The 17,131-nt window shown below is 47.4% G+C and overlaps 1 protein-coding gene across 1 annotated transcript in view; it reads right to left on the bottom strand.

Annotated features, from left to right (window-relative positions):
• The window catches only part of FANCM (FA complementation group M), a 171,457-nt gene extending 157,270 nt beyond the window's left edge, over window positions 1–14,187 (bottom strand). The window contains 3 exon segments of the mRNA XM_050954582.1: window positions 13,426–14,038; window positions 14,040–14,096; window positions 14,098–14,187. Of these exon segments, the coding sequence (XP_050810539.1) occupies window positions 13,426–14,038; window positions 14,040–14,096; window positions 14,098–14,187 (760 nt within the window).
• Between the last annotated feature and the right edge of the window lie 2,944 nt (window positions 14,188–17,131).

The following is a 17,131-nucleotide window of genomic DNA, read 5'->3' on the forward strand; positions in this document are numbered from 1 at the left end:
TCCAGGCTTATATTCCAGGTCATAATTGAAAGAGAGTAGTCTTGCAGACATCTAGCAATACGATATCCTGCTCTTCCCAGTCTTTCATGGTGAGCAACGTCATTAAAGGGCTGCGGTCTGTGCGCAACTTGAACGTGTGGCCCCACAGGTAAGTTCTCCATTTTTCAGTAGCCCAGACACAAGCAAGTACTTCTTTTTCGACTGTAGAATATTTTCTCTCAGCATTACTCAGTGTCCTTGAAGCAAATCCAACAGTCCTCTGTGTTGCCCTCATGAAGTTGTGTGAAGACAGCCCCAAGTCCATAATCAGAAGCATCAGTAGTTACAACTGTGGACAATGCGGGACTGAATAGTGCAAGTACTGGACTATGTACAATCAAGTCTTTCACCGTTTCGAAACTAGCTTGTGCATCCATTGTCCACACTAAGGTTGAACTTCCCATAGTAATTCTCGTAATGGTTCAATGACAGAAGCGTAATTGGGAATGAATTTTGCACACCAGGAGGTAAGACCCAAGAAGGAACACAAGGTTTGCAAATCTGTTGGAGGAGGAGCATTTGAAATTGCCAGGATATGATCTGGATCAGGTCTTAGTCCAGCCTGTGAACTTGTATGCCCCAGAATGGAGAGTTCAGTTTGTCAAAATTTGCATTTGGACCTATTGAGCTTGAGGCCTGCTTCTGCTGATGCAGTTTAGTACAGACTGCAGGTTATTGTCATGCTCCTCAGTAGTATTTCCAAACACGATAATATCATCCAAATAGCACTGAGCTCCATGTTGATTCTTCGGAATCAATTACATCATTTTTTGGAAGGCACTTGGGGCTGATGCAAGACAGTATGGAATAAGTTTAAAACAAAATAGTCCCTCATGTGTAATAAATGCTGTAAGGTCTCTGCTGTCTTCATGCAACATAACCCGGTGGTATGTGCTCTGCAAATCAGGAGTAGAAACTTTTATGTGAGGAAGAGGATGGCTGTCAATCACAATAGCTTTATTTGGCTTCCTTAAGTCCACACAAAGCGAATGCCCCCACCCTTCTTCTGCATCACCACTATACGTGAAACCCCTTCCGAGAAGTTATTCTCTTCAATAAAGCAATTTTGAACAAGTTTTCTAAGTTCCTCTGAAACAGCTTCCCTGACTGAAAATGGTAAGCGCCATAATTTCTGTCATGTGAGCATCACATTATTCCGCATTTTAACTTTATGCAGAAACCCATAAATACAGCCGAGTTTCTCCTCAACCTGGTGTTGGGTCCCAGCTGAAACTGGTGTGTGTACCGCAAGAGTGCTTTGCTGAGGAAGATCAATTCATCCATTAACTATCCTGAGATTTAAAGCAGCCAATAAATCTCTGCCAAGGATAGGAGTGCCATTCTGGACAATGTAGAACTCTGCAGTTACACAGCAATCACCAAAAGTAACTATTGCTGGCACGCAGCCATGTACTGGAATATGTTTTTTCAAATAGCACACCAGCTGAATTTGGGTTCAGTAAGAGGCACATCTTTAAAGTAATGCAAATAAATGAAATCAGGTAGTATAGATACTGCTGAGCCAGTGTCCAACATTAGCTGAATAGAGTGTGATTTGCCTGGGGGGGGGGGGGGGGGGGGGGGGATAGCTCAGTGCTAAACCCAGGGTTGTAAATTCAATCCTTGAGGGGGCCACTTAGGGATCTGGGGCAAAAATCAGTACTTGGTCCTGCTAGTGAAGGCAGGGGGCTGGACTCGATGACCTTTCAAGGTCCCTTCCAGTTCTAGGAGATAGGTATATCTCCAATTATTATATTATTTATTATATCATAGGGTATGGCAGAAACATTTACAGCACACTTCAGCTGTTCTGGAATATGTGCAGTAGTGATTTTGTCCACACACAGCACAGTAACATCTAGTATTGGGACTGAATGCACCTGTTGATTGAACTGGCTACTGTGACATACTTTAGCAAAATGCCCAATCTTTTTTCAATGATTGCACTGAGCTACTTTTGCTGGACATCCTGTGTAGCTTTCAAGATGTTGCGGAGAGCCACAGCAAAAGCCATTTGCTGATTCAGCGGCTTTTTATTAGTTTTCCTCTTGCAATTGTTTGCCTGCAGCAATAGTGAACTTTTCTGCAAAGGAATCATAGCCTGGACTGTGCCTCGTGTATCGTTGCTCATTATTTTTGGCTTCAGCTGTAGCTGACTCAATCTGAGTAGCAATGGTTATTGCTTTTTCTAGTATAAGTTGTGGTTCTAGAAGCAGGGCCGGCTCCAGGCCCCAGCGCGCCAAGTGCATGCTTGGGGCGGCATGCCGCGGGGGGTGCTCTGCCGGTTGCCGGGAGGGCGGCAGGCGGCTCCGGTGGACCTCCTGCAGGCATGCCTGCGGAGGGTCCGCCGGTTCTGCGGCTCTGGTGGAGCTGTCATAAACAGATAGTTAAGGGTTAACGTCTCTTTCACCTGGAAAAAAAGTAACCTGAAGCACCTGACCAGAGGACCAATCAGGAAACAGGATTTTTTCAACTCTGGGTGGAGGGAAGTTTGTGTCTGAGTTCTTTGTCTTCTGTCTGCCTCTCTCTCAGCTATGAGGAGTGATTTCTATTTCCTGCTCTCTAATCTTCTGTTTCCAAGTTGTGAGTACAGAGATCATAAAAACCATAAGGGTTATTGTTTTTTTCTTTTGTATTTACATGTGTGTAGTTGCTGGAGTGCTTTAAATTGTATTCTTTTTGAAAAAGGCTGTTTATTCATATTTCTTTTAAGCAATTGACCCTGTATTTGTCACCTTAATACAGAGAGACCATTTGTATGTATTTTTCTTTCTTTTTTATATAAAGCTTTCTTTTAAGACCTGTTGGAGTTTTTCTTTAGTGAGGGACTCCAGGGAATTGAGTCTGCAGCTCACCAGGGAATTGGTGGGAGGAAGAAGTCACGTGGAGATGTGTGTGTGTTAGATTTACTAGCCTGACTTCGTATTCCCTCTGGGTGAAGAGGGAAGTGCTTTTGTTTCCAGGACTGGAATTAGAGAGGGTGGACTCCTTCTGCTTAGATTCCCGGAGGTTGCTTCTGTGTATCTCTCCAGGAGCACCTGGAGGGGGGAAGGGAAAAGATTTATTTCCCTTTGTTGTGAGACTCAAGGGATTTGGGTCTTGGGGTCCCCAGGAAAGGTTTTTGTGGGGACCAGAGTGCCCCAAAACACACTAATTTTTTGGGTGGTGGCAGCAGTACCAGGTCCAAGCTGGTAACTAAGCTTGGAGGTTTTCATGCTAACCCCCATATTTTGGACGCTAAGGTCCAAATCTGGGACTAGGTTATTGACATGGTGTGCAGTGGTGGGATAGACAGAATCCAGAAGCCAGTAGGAATATTATATTTTTCTTTTCTCTGCTAGGGGCTTTTTAGCAGAGAGAAACAGTTTGGTTTTAAAAGGGAACCAGAAAATTTTTTTTTCTGCTCTCTCTGGCAGCTGTGGCTTGCATATTAAGCAACCAACCATTAAGGAGCTGTTAAGGGTCTTTTGTGACAATAACACTCCCATTAGGAGGCAGATACCAGCACTATACTCATGCAAATAAAGTGGTTTTTCTGGTTTACTTTACATTGAAAAAATTAGCTAGGAAGACAGGGAAAAAGGCACTGTTGCTAGGCAGACCCCAGGAGGCAACAGAACCTGCAGTTCAGAAGATAAACACCAGAGGGCACCCCAACACAAGAAAACAGGAACCATGACTTCTAAGGCAAAAATGGAGGCCGAAGTACAAATAAAAGACGCCGAGCACAAGCGAGATATGGAAAAAAAAAATACAGGAACTAGAAATAAAACAAAGAGAGATGGAGCTAAGAGAAAGAGAAAAAGAGGCTACCCACAGGAGAGAGTTGGAACTCCTGAAAGAAACCCACCGACAGGCCATGGAATTAGAAAAGGCTAAGCAACAAAACCCAGCCAATCCTAACAACCCTTCGCCAATTATTGTTCCACAGCACAGGAAATTTCCCACCTACAAGGCAGGTAATGACACCGAGGCCTTCTTGGAAAATTTTGAAAGAGCCTGTCCTGGGTACAGCATCCCTGAAGACCAGTACATGGTAGAATTGAGGCCACAGCTCAGTGGACCTTTAGCAGAGGTGGCAGCTGAAATGCCTAAGGGGAACATGAACAACTATAAACTTTTTCAAACCAAGGCCAAATACAGAACGGGGATCACCCCGGAGCATGCCCGTCGGCATTTCAGAACCCAAAAGTGGAAACCAGATGTGTCATTTCCCAAACACGCCTACTACGTTGGGAAAAATTATGAGGCCTGGATATCAGGACACAATGTTAAAACCTTGGAAGAACTGCACCTCCTCATACAAATGGAGCAGTTCTTGGATGGTGTTCCTGAGGACATAACACGGTACATACAAGATGGAAAACCCAAAAATCTCGCTGAGGCGGGGGAGATTGGAGCCAGATGGATGGAAGTGGCAGAAAGCAAGAAAGCTACTGTCAAGGGGAACGAATACACCAGTGGGCACACCGACCATAAACCCTACAACCGAGGACAGCCAAAGACCCCACATACAACCCAAGTAAAGCCACAGACGCCCTATTCTTCCACCTCACCAGTCTCCAGTAACTCACCTCGGCCCAGTGATCCATCAGATGGAAGATGCTTTAAGTGTAATGAACTGGGACATATCAAGGCCAACTGTCCAAAGAACGCCATCCGAGTGCAGTTCATTACACCACCATCACACCAAAGATCCCCAGGCCCGGATGCCTCTCTAATACCCTTGGAGCGAAGGGAAAATTTGAGAGTGGGCGGAAAGAAGGTTACTGCGTGGAGAGACACGGGGGCACAAGTGTCAGCTATCCACCAATCCTTCGTAGACCCCAAATTCATCAACCGAAAGGCCCAAGTGACAATTTACCCCTCCATGTCACAAGCTGTAGACTTGCCTACAGCTCAACTGCCTGTCCAGTACAAAGGCTGGTCAGGAACGTGGACTTTTGCAGTCTATGACAATTATCCTATCCCCATGCTACTGGGGGAAGACTTGGCCAACCAGGTGAAGCGGGCCAAAAGAGTGGAAATGGTTACACGTAGCCAAACCAGGCAAGTTTCCAGACCCATTCCTGTTCCTGAGCTGTCCACAGAGGCCCCGTCTGTGTTACCAGAGACCCAGACAGAGGAAGTGGACCCGGATTCCATGCCAACCACTGAAACAGCCACAGCTCCTCCAGTCCCAGGCCCGGAACTGGAACAGCAACCAGTACCAGCAATTGCAACCACATCTTCAAACTCAACGCCAGAGGGCGCCAGCGAGCCAAAACTGGCAGAAGCAACAGACAGCGATACCCAAAAGGCTCAGCCAGAGCCTGAAATACCCTCAGGTGCACCAGCGGAAAGCGGTTCACCAGCAACGGAAACAACCCCATCACCTACATCGCTTCCAGAGGGACCAAGCCCAAGTCCACAGTCTGAGGAAGAACTGGTGACCCCAGCCTCAAGGGAACAGTTCCAGACTGAGCAGGAAGCAGATGACAGCCTTCAGAAAGTTTGGGCAGCAGCACGGAGCACCTCACTGCCTCTCAGCTCTTCTAATCGATCCCGGTTTGTTATAGACCAAGGACTTTTATACAAGGAGATTCTTTCTGGTGGACACCGGGAAGAATGGCAGCCGCAAAAACAGTTGGTGGTTCCAACTAAGTACCGGGGGAAGCTCTTAAGCTTAGCCCATGATCATCCCAGTGGCCATGCTGGGGTGAACAGAACCAAGGACTGGTTGGGGAAGTCCTTCCACTGGGAGGGGATGGGCAAGGACGTTGCCAAGTATGTTCGGTCTTGTGAGGTATGCCAAAGAGTGGGAAAACCCCAAGACCAGGTCAAGGCCCCTCTCCAGCCACTCCCCTTAATTGAGGTCCCATTTCAGCGAGTAGCTGTGGATATTCTGGGTCCTTTCCCAAAAAAGACACCCAGAGGAAAGCAGTACGTACTGACTTTAGTGGACTTTGCTACCCGATGGCCGGAAGCAGTAGCTCTAGGCAACACAAGGGCTAACACTGTGTGCCTGGCCCTAACAGACATCTTTGCCAGGGTAGGTTGGCCCTCCGACATCCTTACAGATTCAGGATCTAATTTCCTGGCAGGGACCATGGAAAAACTGTGGGAAACGCATGGGGTGAACCACTTGGTTGCCACCCCATACCACCATCAAACCAATGGCCTGGTGGAAAGGTTTAATGGAACTTCGGGAGCCATGATACGTAAATTCGTCAACGAATACTCCAATAATTGGGACCTAGTGTTGCAGCAGTTGCTGTTTGCCTACAAGGCTGTACCACATCCCAGTTTAGGGTTTTCACCGTTTGAACTTGTGTATGGTCACGAGGTTAAGGGGCCATTATAGTTGGTGAAGCAGCAATGGGAGGGGTTTACGCCTTCTCCAGGGACTAACATTCTTGACTTTGTAAGCAACCTACAGAACACCCTCCGACACTCTTTAGCCCTTGCTAAAGAAAACCTAAAGGATGCTCACGAAGAGCAAAAGGCCTGGTATGACAGACATGCCAGATAATGTTCCTTCAAGGTAGGAGACCAGGTTATGGTCCTGAAGGCGCAACAGGCCCATAAGATGGAAGCATCATGGGAAGGGCCATTCACGGTCCAAGAGCGCCTGGGAACTGTAAACTACCTCAGAGCATTTCCCAATTCCCCACTAAAGCCCAGAGTGTACCATGTTAATTCTCTCAAGCCTTTCTATTCCAGAGACTTACAGGTTTGTCAGTTTACAGTCCAGGGAGATGATGCTGAGTGGCCTGACGGTGTCTACTAAGATGGGAAAAAAAGACGGTGGCGTGGAAGAGGTAAACCTCTCAACCACCCTGGAACGTCTGCAGCGGCGACAAATCAAGGAGCTGTGCACTAGCTTCGCCCCATTGTTCTCAGCCACCCCAGGACGGACTGAACGGGCATACCACTCCATTGACACAGGTAATGCTCACCCCATTAGAACCCCACCCTACCGGGTGTCTCCTCATGCCCAAGCTGCTATAGAGCGGGAGATCCAGAACATGCTACAGATGGGTATAATCCGCTCATCTACTAGTGCATGGGCATCTCCAGTGGTTCTGGTACCCAAACCAGATGGGGAAATACGCTTTTGCGTGGACTACCGTAAGCTAAATGCGGTAACTCGTCCGGACAACTATCCAATGCCACGCATCGATGAGCTATTGGAGAAGTTGGGACGTGCCCAGTTCATCTCTACAATAGACTTAACCAAGGGGTACTGTCAAGTACCGCTAGATGAACCTGCCAAGGAGAGGTCAGCATTCGTCACCCATGCGGGGGTGTATGAATTTAATGTCCTTCCTTTCGGCCTTCGAAATGCACCCGCCACCTTCCAGAGGCTGGTAGATGGTCTACTAGCAGGACTGGGAGAATTTGCAGTTGCCTACCTCGATGATGTGGCCATTTTTTCGGACTCCTGGCCCGAACACCTACTACACCTGGAAAAGGTCTTTGAGCGCATCAGGCAGGCCGGACTAACTGTTAAGGCCAAAAAGTGTCAAATAGGCCAAAACAGAGTGACTTACCTGGGGCACCAGGTGGGTCAAGGAACCATAAACCCCCTACAGGCCAAGGTGGATGCTATCCAAAAGTGGCCTGTCCCAAGGTCAAAGAAACAGGTCCAATCCTTCTTAGGCTTGGCCGGGTACTACAGGCGATTTGTACCACACTACAGCCAAATCGCTGCCCCACTGACCGACCTAACCAAAAAGACCCAGCCAAATGCTGTTAAGTGGACTGATAAGTGTCAAAAGGCCTTTACCCAGCTTAAGGCAACGTTCATGTCTGACCCTGTACTCAGGGCCCCGGATTTTGACAAGCCATTCCTAGTAACCACGGATGCATCTGAGCGTGGTATAGGAGCAGTACTCATGCAGGAAGCAACGGATCACAACTTCCATCCTGTCGTGTTTCTCAGCAAGAAACTGTCTGAGAGGGAAACTCACTGGTCAGTCAGCGAAAAGGAATGCTATGCCATTGTGTACGCCCTGAAAAAGCTACGCCCATATGTTTGGGGATGGCGGTTCCAGCTACAAACTGACCATGCTGCACTAAAGCGGCTTCATACGGCCAAGGGGAACAACAAGAAACTTCTTCGTTGGAGTTTAGCTCTCCAAGATTTTGATTTTGAAATTCAGCACATCTCAGGAGCTTCTAACAAAGTAGCTGATGCACTCTCCTGTGAGAGTTTCCCAGAATCTAGTAGTTAAAAAGCGTTCTTACACTGTAAAAGTCTGTTAGTTATATACTTGGTGGTATATGTAACGGTGCATGTGTTGTATTAATCTGTTTAGTTTAAAGTTCTAGGAGGAAATCGCCGCCAGTGAGCTTCCCCACTGTCTGCAATTTGGGGGGCGTGTCATAAACAGATAGCTAAGGGTTAATGTCTCTTTCACCTGGAAAAAAAGTAACCTGAAGCACCTGACCAGAGGACCAATCAGGAAACAGGATTTTTTCAACTCTGGGTGGAGGGAAGTTTGTGTCTGAATTCTTTGTCTTCTGTCTGCCTCTCTCTCAGCTATGAGGAGTGATTTCTATTTCCTGCTCTCTAATCTTCTGTTTCCAAGTTGTGAGTACAGAGATCATAAAAACCATAAGGGTTATTGTTTTTTTCTTTTGTATTTACATGTCTATAGTTGCTGGAGTGCTTTAAATTGTATTCTTTTTGAATAAGGCTGTTTATTCATATTTCTTTTAAGCAATTGACCCTGTATTTGTCACCGTAATACAGAGAGACCATTTGTATGTATTTTTCTTTCTTTTTTATATAAAGCTTTCTTTTAAGACCTGTTGGAGATTTTCCTTTAGTGAGGGACTCCAGGGAATTGAGTCTGCAGCTCACCAGGGAATTGGTGGGAGGAAGAAGTCACGTGGAGATGTGTGTGTGTTAGATTTACTAGCCTGACTTCGTATTCCCTCTGGGTGAAGAGGGAAGTGCTTTTGTTTCCAGGACTGGAATTAGAGAGGGTGGACTCCCTCTGTTTAGATTCACAGAGGTTGCTTCTGTGTATCTCTCCAGGAGCACCTGGAGGGGGGAAGGGAAAAGATTTATTTCCCTTTGTTGTGAGATTCAAGGGATTTGGGTCTTGGGGTCCCCAGGAAAGGTTTTTGTGGGGACCAGAGTGCCCCAAAACACACTAATTTTTTGGGTGGTGGCAGCAGTACCAGGTCCAAGCTGGTAACTAAGCTTGGAGGTTTTCATGCTAACCCCCATATTTTGGACGCTAAGGTCCAAATCTGGGACTAGGTTATTGACAGGAGCATCCACAGGCAAGCCTGCAGGAGGTCCACCGGAGCCGTGGAACAGGCGAGCGGCAGAGCGTCCCCCGCGGCGTGCCACCGTGCTTGGGGCGGCGAAATGGCTAGAGCCGGCCCTGTCTAGAAGTAAGCGTTCTCTTACACAAAGTATGGTTGTTTTCTCAATGAGCTGGTCTCTAATCATCTTATCTGCCATATTCCCAAAGACACAAGTTACAATCAGACTCCTCAGGGAAGCAATATACTGCATTGCAGTCTCCCCTGGTTTCTGCTCACGCTGGCAAAATCTGTAGCGATTAGCTACTAAATTCACTTTTGGCACAAAAAAGTTCTTTAATGTAGTGAGTGCAGTCTCATTTATTATCTCCAAGGGGAAAAGTGTAAAATATACGCTGCCCTTCTGCTCCAAGGCAGTGGATTAGCAGACAACACTTTCTTACTTCAGAAATCTCTGTAACATTGATTGCAAGCAGATAAGTCTCAAACATATGGATCCAGACAGCAATTGGAGGCTCACCTGGGCTTTACAGAAAGGGTACAAGTGGGTTCAGAGGCAGAAGATCCATCCCATCCTCATCGCCAAAATGTTGTATCAAGCAGGCAAGATACTAACAAGCTTCAACAAGCTTTATTTTTACAGTGAAAACCTCCTTACCAAGCTGCTGCTGCACCCTCTGTAACTCTCACTCAGCCTCCTCAACTCCTCCCCCTTCCTTCTCGGTTCCTGTCCTTTCAGACTCCCAACAGCCAGTGCTCCCAGTTCTAATAATTACACGCACATCTAAAAACCACCTAAACCAAGATGGAACCAGATTGCTGGCACTTAAAATTAAAAAGGCCATAGAGCAGTTTTTAAACTAAGGACTAGGGGGGAAGCCACAGGTGCAGAAGAGCACGTGGTTCGGACAGGGACATCCCTTAGGAGAAGATCTTCTAATGGAGATTCTCTATGTCCCAGTAAGGAGAAGAGGATGGAAGATGATCAAATACAGGTAGGATCTGATGAGGAACAGCCAAATGAAAAAAATCCCATTCAATTACATCATGTAATGGGAGACAGCTGAAAAGTGACACGTTTTTAAAGTGCTTATATACAAATGCTAGAAATCTAAATAATTAGATGGGTGAACTAGAGTGCCTTGTATTAAATGAGGATATTGATATAAAAGGCATCACAGAAACTTGATGGAATGAGGATAATCAATGAGACACAGTAATACCAGGGTACAAAATATAATGGAAGGACAGAACAGGTTGTGCTGGTGAGGGAGTGGCACTATATGTGAAAGAAAGCATAGAATCAAATTAAGTAAAAATCTTAAATGAACAAACTGTACCATTGAATCTCTATGGATAGTAATCCCATGCTCTAATAATAAGAATATAGCAGTAGGGCTATATTACCGACCACCTGACCAGGATGGTGATAATGACTGTGAAATGCTGAGGGAGATTAGAAAGGCTATTAAAATAAAAAAAACTCAATAATAATGAGGGAATTAAACTATCCCCATATTGACTGGGTAACATGCCACCTCAGGTTGGGATGCAGAGATAAAGTTTCTTGACACCTTAAATGACTGCTTCTTGGAGCAGCTAGTCCTAGAACCCACAAGAGGAGAGGCAATTCTTGATTTCGTCGTAAGTGGAGCACAGGATCTGATCCAAGAGGTGAACATAGGTGGATCACCTGGTAATAGTGACCATAATATAATTACATTTACCATCCCTGTGGTGGGGAAAACACCACAGCAGCCCATCACAGTAGCATTTAATTTCAGAAAGGGGGACTACATAAAAACGAGGAGATTAGTTAAACAGAAATTAAAAGGTAAAACAGAAAAAGTAAAAAAAGTTTCCATGCAGCTTCCAGGGATTTCAAAGACACCACAATGAAGGCTCAACTTAAATGTATATCGCAAATTAAAAAACATAAGAGAACCAAAAAAGTGCAACTCTGTCTAAACAACAAAGTAAAGGAAGTAATGAGAGGCAAAAAGGCATCCTTTAAAAACTGCAAGTTAAAGCCTAGTGAGGAAAATAGAAAGGAGCATAAACTCTGGCAAATGAAGTGTAAATAATACAATTAGGAAGGCCAAAAAAGAATCTGAAGAACAGCTAGCCAAAGATTCAAAAAGTAATAGCAATCTTTTTTTTTTTTTTAAATACATCAGAAGCAGGAAGCCTGCTGAACAACCAGTGGGACTACTGGACGATTGAGATGCTAAAGGAGCACTCAAGGCCGATAAGGCCATTTCAGATAAACTAAATTAATTCTTCGCATCGGTCTTCACAGTTGAGGATGGGAGGGAGATTCCCAAACCTGAGCATTCTTTTTAGGTGACAAATCTGAGGAACTGTTCCAGATTGAGGTGTCATTAGAGGAGGTTTTGGAACAAATTGATAAACAAAGCAGTAATAAGTCACCAGAGTCAGATGGTTTCATCAAAGAGTTCTGAAGGAACTCAAATGTGAAATTGCAGGACTACTATCTGCAGTCTGTAACCTATCATTTAAATCAGCTTCTGTACCAAATTACTGGAGTATAGCTAATGTAACACCAGTTTTTAAAAAGGACTCCAGAGGTGACCCCAGCAATTACAGGCCGGTAATCCTGACTTCATACCAGGCAAACTGGTTGAAACTATAGGAAAAGAACAAAATTGTCAGACACCTAGATGAACATTATTTGTTGGGGAAGAGCCAACGTGTTTTTTGTAAAGGGGAAATCATGCCTCACCAATCTACTTGAATTCTTTGAGGCAGTCAACAAGCATGAGGACAAGGGGGATCCAGTGAATATAGTGTACTTAGATTTTCAGAAAGCCTTTGACACGGTCTCTCACCAAAGGCTCTTAAGCAAAGTAAGCTGTCATGGGATAAGACAGAAAGTAAATGAGGAAGTGTTATTTACTCCTTCTCAAAACACAAGAACTAGGGGTCACCAAATGAAATTAATAGGCTGCAGGTTTAAAACAAACCAAAGGAAGTATTTCTTCACACAACACAGTCAACTTGTGGAACTCTTTGCCAGAGGAATCTGAAGGCCAAGACTATAATAGGGGTCAAAAAAGCACTAGATAAGTTCATGGAGAACAGGTCCACCAATGGCTATTAGCCAGGATGGGCAGGGATGGTGTCCCTAGCTTCTGTTTACCAGAAGTTTGGAATGGGCAATGGGATGGATCTCTTGATGACTACTTGTTCTTCTCCTTCCCTCTGGGGCACCTGGCATTGGCCACTGTCAGAAGACAGGATTCTGGGCTAGATGGACCTTTGATCTGACCCATTATGGCCTTTCGTATGTTCTTACGTTTTTAAACTATTCAAGAAATCTCATGCACCTTCAGACACAATCTACCTTAGACTGCAGACAATATATACAAATACTAACAGGCATGCTCATCTGAATATGAGAGCAGGATGCCTCTGAATTTCAATGTATTGTCTCTATCGGCTCCTAGAAATGGAGCACACCAGCATAGCCACAAAAAGCCTACAGGTCAGCAAAGAAAGGGGTGGATGAGAAGACTGGCCTATCCTGTGGCTTCTGCTGATGTTAGACAGCACCAGCTGGAGTTTCCCGGTAAATTTCCCATGTACACAGTGGGGGGATGAGATCTCTGAATGGATGGCACCCAGAGAAAGACTGAGCACAGCCACAGCTGTGCTAAGGACCATCTCCATAGCGCTTCACAACGCTAGTGTTCTGTGGCCCAGACTTTAAAGGCCTATGGCTACTACGGATGCAATGAGTTTCTGCTGGCCTCTCATCTATGCATTCTGCCACTGGTGCCTCTGCCATAGCTATATGGACTATCAGGGTTGGAAGAGACCTCAGGAGGTCATCCAGTCCAATCCCCTGCTCAAAGCAGGACCAACATCTACTATTTTTTTGCCCCAGGTCACTAAATGCCCCCCTCAAGGATTGAACACACAACCCTGGGTTTAGCACGGCAGTGCTCAAAGCACTGAACTATCCCTCCCCATGAGAGGCAGCACTGGGCCGGGCTGTCACAGCACACGGGGCCTGTGGCTCCGCGTGGGGCCTGGAGTCGCCTGGCTTCCGTGCCCGAGCTGCGAGGCAGTGGGTGGGCTCGGGGGGCCGGGGACCCTCCGTACCTGTCATCTCGGCCATGTGGTGCTGAGGGATGCCCATGACGCGGGCGCAGGCCTCCATCTGCTGCGCCACCAGCGGCTTGGTGGGCGCCAGGAAGAGCACCTTGGCCGAGGGGAACCAGCGGTAGAAGTTGTACATGACCACGGCGGCGATGAAGGTCTTGCCCAGCCCGGTGGGCAGGCACACCAGCGTGTTGGCCAGCAGCGCCGCCCGCGCCATGCGCACCTGGTAGCCGCGCTCCGGCCAGTTGGTGGGGTAGATCCACAGCGCGCCCGCCGCCGCGCAGAACCCGCCGCCCGCGGGGGGCTCCGCGCCCCCGCCCGAGCCCCGCTCGGCCTCGTCCGCCGCCGCCAGCAGCAAGTCATCGTCCGCCTCCGCCTCCTCCTCAGGGCAGGGCCGCGGTCGCTGGCGCCGCACCCCTCCGCCGGGGCAAGGCGCGGGACGGGGAGCCGCCTCCTGCCGAGGCCCTGAGGGTGGCCCCGGGGCGCGGCTAACGCGGGACCCCCAGCTCTGGAACAGCGTCCTCTGCCCGCCGCCGCCGCTCATGCTCTGTGGGGAACGCCCGGGCCCCTCAGTCAGCGCCGACCAGAGCCCCCGCCGCCATCTTAGGGCCGCCTGCAGCTCTCCTGGAACGCTTGAAAACCCCGCCACGCTCTGAGGGCTGCCGCGTGAGAACCGGCCCCCGCAGCACGCTGGGAAATGTAGTCATTTAGGGCCGCTCCGTGCGGCCAGAGGCGCTGCGGAATGCTGGGAAATGTAGTCATGGGGGGGCTTACTGCTAGCTGGCGGTGCGGCATGCTGGGAAATGTAGGCCGTGGTCTAAGGGCCTGACTAACTCCCCTAAAGGGAAGGCAAGTGCAACCCTGCAACCACCAGGACTCAGTCCCGCCTTCTTACGTGCTCCAATCCCGGTGCATTTTGTTTAGGAAGGCTGTGCTGGAAGACTGCCCACAGCATTGCCATTGCTTAGAACTGAACAGAAGTTAGTCACCTATTTCACTGACCCGTAATGGTCCCATTTCAAACAATGGCAAAACCTTAATCAGGCATTTTATCAGACTCTCTGTTAAACCAAGGTCACTGATTATAACACGGTAAAGAAAGATAAACACCGCACAACCTGACAAACAGCTGGTCAGGTACCACAAGGGTTCAGCACACTATAAGAAAATAGATTGACTACCAGTACACAATGACAAGCACCATTACATACTTTTTGTCAATATTTAGGTTATAAATTCTTCTAATGACAGCTCTAGGATAGTTGTGTTTTCATGTCATCCCATTATTTACAATTAAAATCTGTTTCCTTATCCTCTTCAGAGTTACGGAACAGCCCACCTGGAAGCTGGACTGCTGCAGATGTGGCTGTTTAGAAAATAATACCGGATACTCTGGAGAAGTTTGAAAAGTAGAGTTGCAGTGGGGACCTGCCTCCTAGTCCCACTATCAGAGGGTAGCCGTGTTAGTCTGGATCTGTAAAAGCAGCAAAGAATCCTGTGGCACCTTATAGACTAACAGACGTTTTGGAGCATGAGCTTTCGTGGGTGAATACCCACTTCCTCAGATGCATGTAATGGAAATATCCAGGGGCAGGTATATATATGTGTGCTAGCAAGCAAGCTAGAGATAACGAGGTCAGTTCACTCAGGGAGGATGAGGCCCTGTTCTAGCAGTTGAGGTGTGAAAACCAAGAGAGGAGAAACTGGTTCTGTAATTGGCAAGCCATTCACAGTCTTTGTTCAGTCCTGAGCTGATGGTGTCAAATTTGCAGATGAACTGAAGCTCAGCAGTTTCTCTTTGAAGTCTGGTCCTGAAGTTTTTTTGCTGCAGGATGGCCACCTTAAGGTCTGCTATAGTGTGGCCAGGGAGGTTGAAGTGCTCTCCTACAGGTTTTTGTATATTGCCATTCCTAATGTCTGATTTGTGTCCATTTATCCTTTTCCGTAGGGACTGTCCAGTTTGGCCGATGTACATAGCAGAGGGGCATTGCTGGCATATGATGGCGTATATTACATTGGTGGATGTGCAGGTGAATGAACCAGTGATGGTGTGGCTGATCTGGTTAGGTCCTGTGATGGTGTCGCTGGTGTAGATATGTGGGCAGAGTTGGCATCGAGGTTTGTTGCATGGATTGGTTCCTGGGCTAGAGTTATTATGGTGTGGTGTGCAGTTACTGGTGAGAATATGTTTCAGGTTGGCAGGTTGTCTGTGGGCAAGGATTGGCCTGCCACCCAAGGCCTGTGAAAGTGTGGGATCATTGTCCAGGATGGGTTGTAGATCCTTGATGATGCGTTGGAGGGGTTTTAGCTGGGGCTGTATGTGATGGCCAGTGGAGTCCTGTTGGTTTCTCTCTTGGGTTTGTCTTGCAGTAGGAGGCTTCTGGGTACACGTCTGGCTCTGTTGATCTGTTTCCTTATTTCCTCGTGCGGGTATTGTAGTTTTGAGAATGCTTGGTGGCATTCTACAATACCCGCACGAGGAAATAAGGAAACAGATCAACAGAGCCAGACGTGTACCCAGAAGCCTCCTACTGCAAGACAAACCCAAGAGAGAAACCAACAGGACTCCACTGGCCATCACATACAGCCCCCAGCTAAAACCCCTCCAACGCATCATCAAGGATCTACAACCCATCCTGGACAATGATCCCACACTTTCACAGACCTTGGGTGGCAGGCCAATCCTTGCCCACAGACAACCTGCCAACCTGAAACATATTCTCACCAGTAACTGCACACCACACCATAATAACTCTAGCTCAGGAACCAATCCATGCAACAAACCTCGATGCCAACTCTGCCCACATATCTACACCAGCGACACCATCACAGGACCTAACCAGATCAGCCACACCATCACTGGTTCATTCACCTGCACATCCACCAATGTAATATACGCCATCATATGCCAGCAATGCCCCTCTGCTATGTACATCGGCCAAACTGGACAGTCCCTACGGAAAAGGATAAATGGACACAAATCAGACATTAGGAATGGCAATATACAAAAACCTGTAGGAGAGCACTTCAACCTCCCTGGCCACACTATAGCAGACCTTAAGGTGGCCATCCTGCAGCAAAAAAACTTCAGGACCAGACTTCAAAGAGAAACTGCTGAGCTTCAGTTCATCTGCAAATTTGACACCATCAGCTCAGGACTGAACAAAGACTGTGAATGGCTTGCCAATTACAGAACCAGTTTCTCCTCTCTTGGTTTTCACACCTCAACTGCTAGAACAGGGCCTCATCCTCCCTGAGTGAACTGACCTCGTTATCTCTAGCTTGCTTGCTAGCACACATATATATACCTGCCCCTGGATATTTCCATTACATGCATCTGAGGAAGTGGGTATTCACCCACGAAAGCTCATGCTCCAAAACGTCTGTTAGTCTATAAGGTGCTACAGGATTCTTTGCTGCTAGTCCCACTGACAACAGATTCTTCCTGTTATCCACCTGTGCTTCATAAACAAGGAAATTTTAGACACAACAAATCCTGCATGTTGGTAGGCAGTTAAACCAGATGACCCTTGCAGTTCCTTCTAACCCTGTGATCAGGGCCATCCCTAGCTATTCTGGGGCCCTACGCAGCCCTTCTGCAGGCAGGAGTGGTGGTGCAGGCCTCCGCAGGGGGAGGCTGGCTTGGGGGACAGGGGAAAACCACCCCCCAGCACTCACCAGCAGCACAGCTGGGCCAGGTTGCTGC

The sequence above is a fragment of the Gopherus flavomarginatus genome, chromosome 5, assembly GCF_025201925.1.
Source record: "Gopherus flavomarginatus isolate rGopFla2 chromosome 5, rGopFla2.mat.asm, whole genome shotgun sequence".
Taxonomy (NCBI): Eukaryota; Metazoa; Chordata; order Testudines; family Testudinidae; genus Gopherus; species Gopherus flavomarginatus.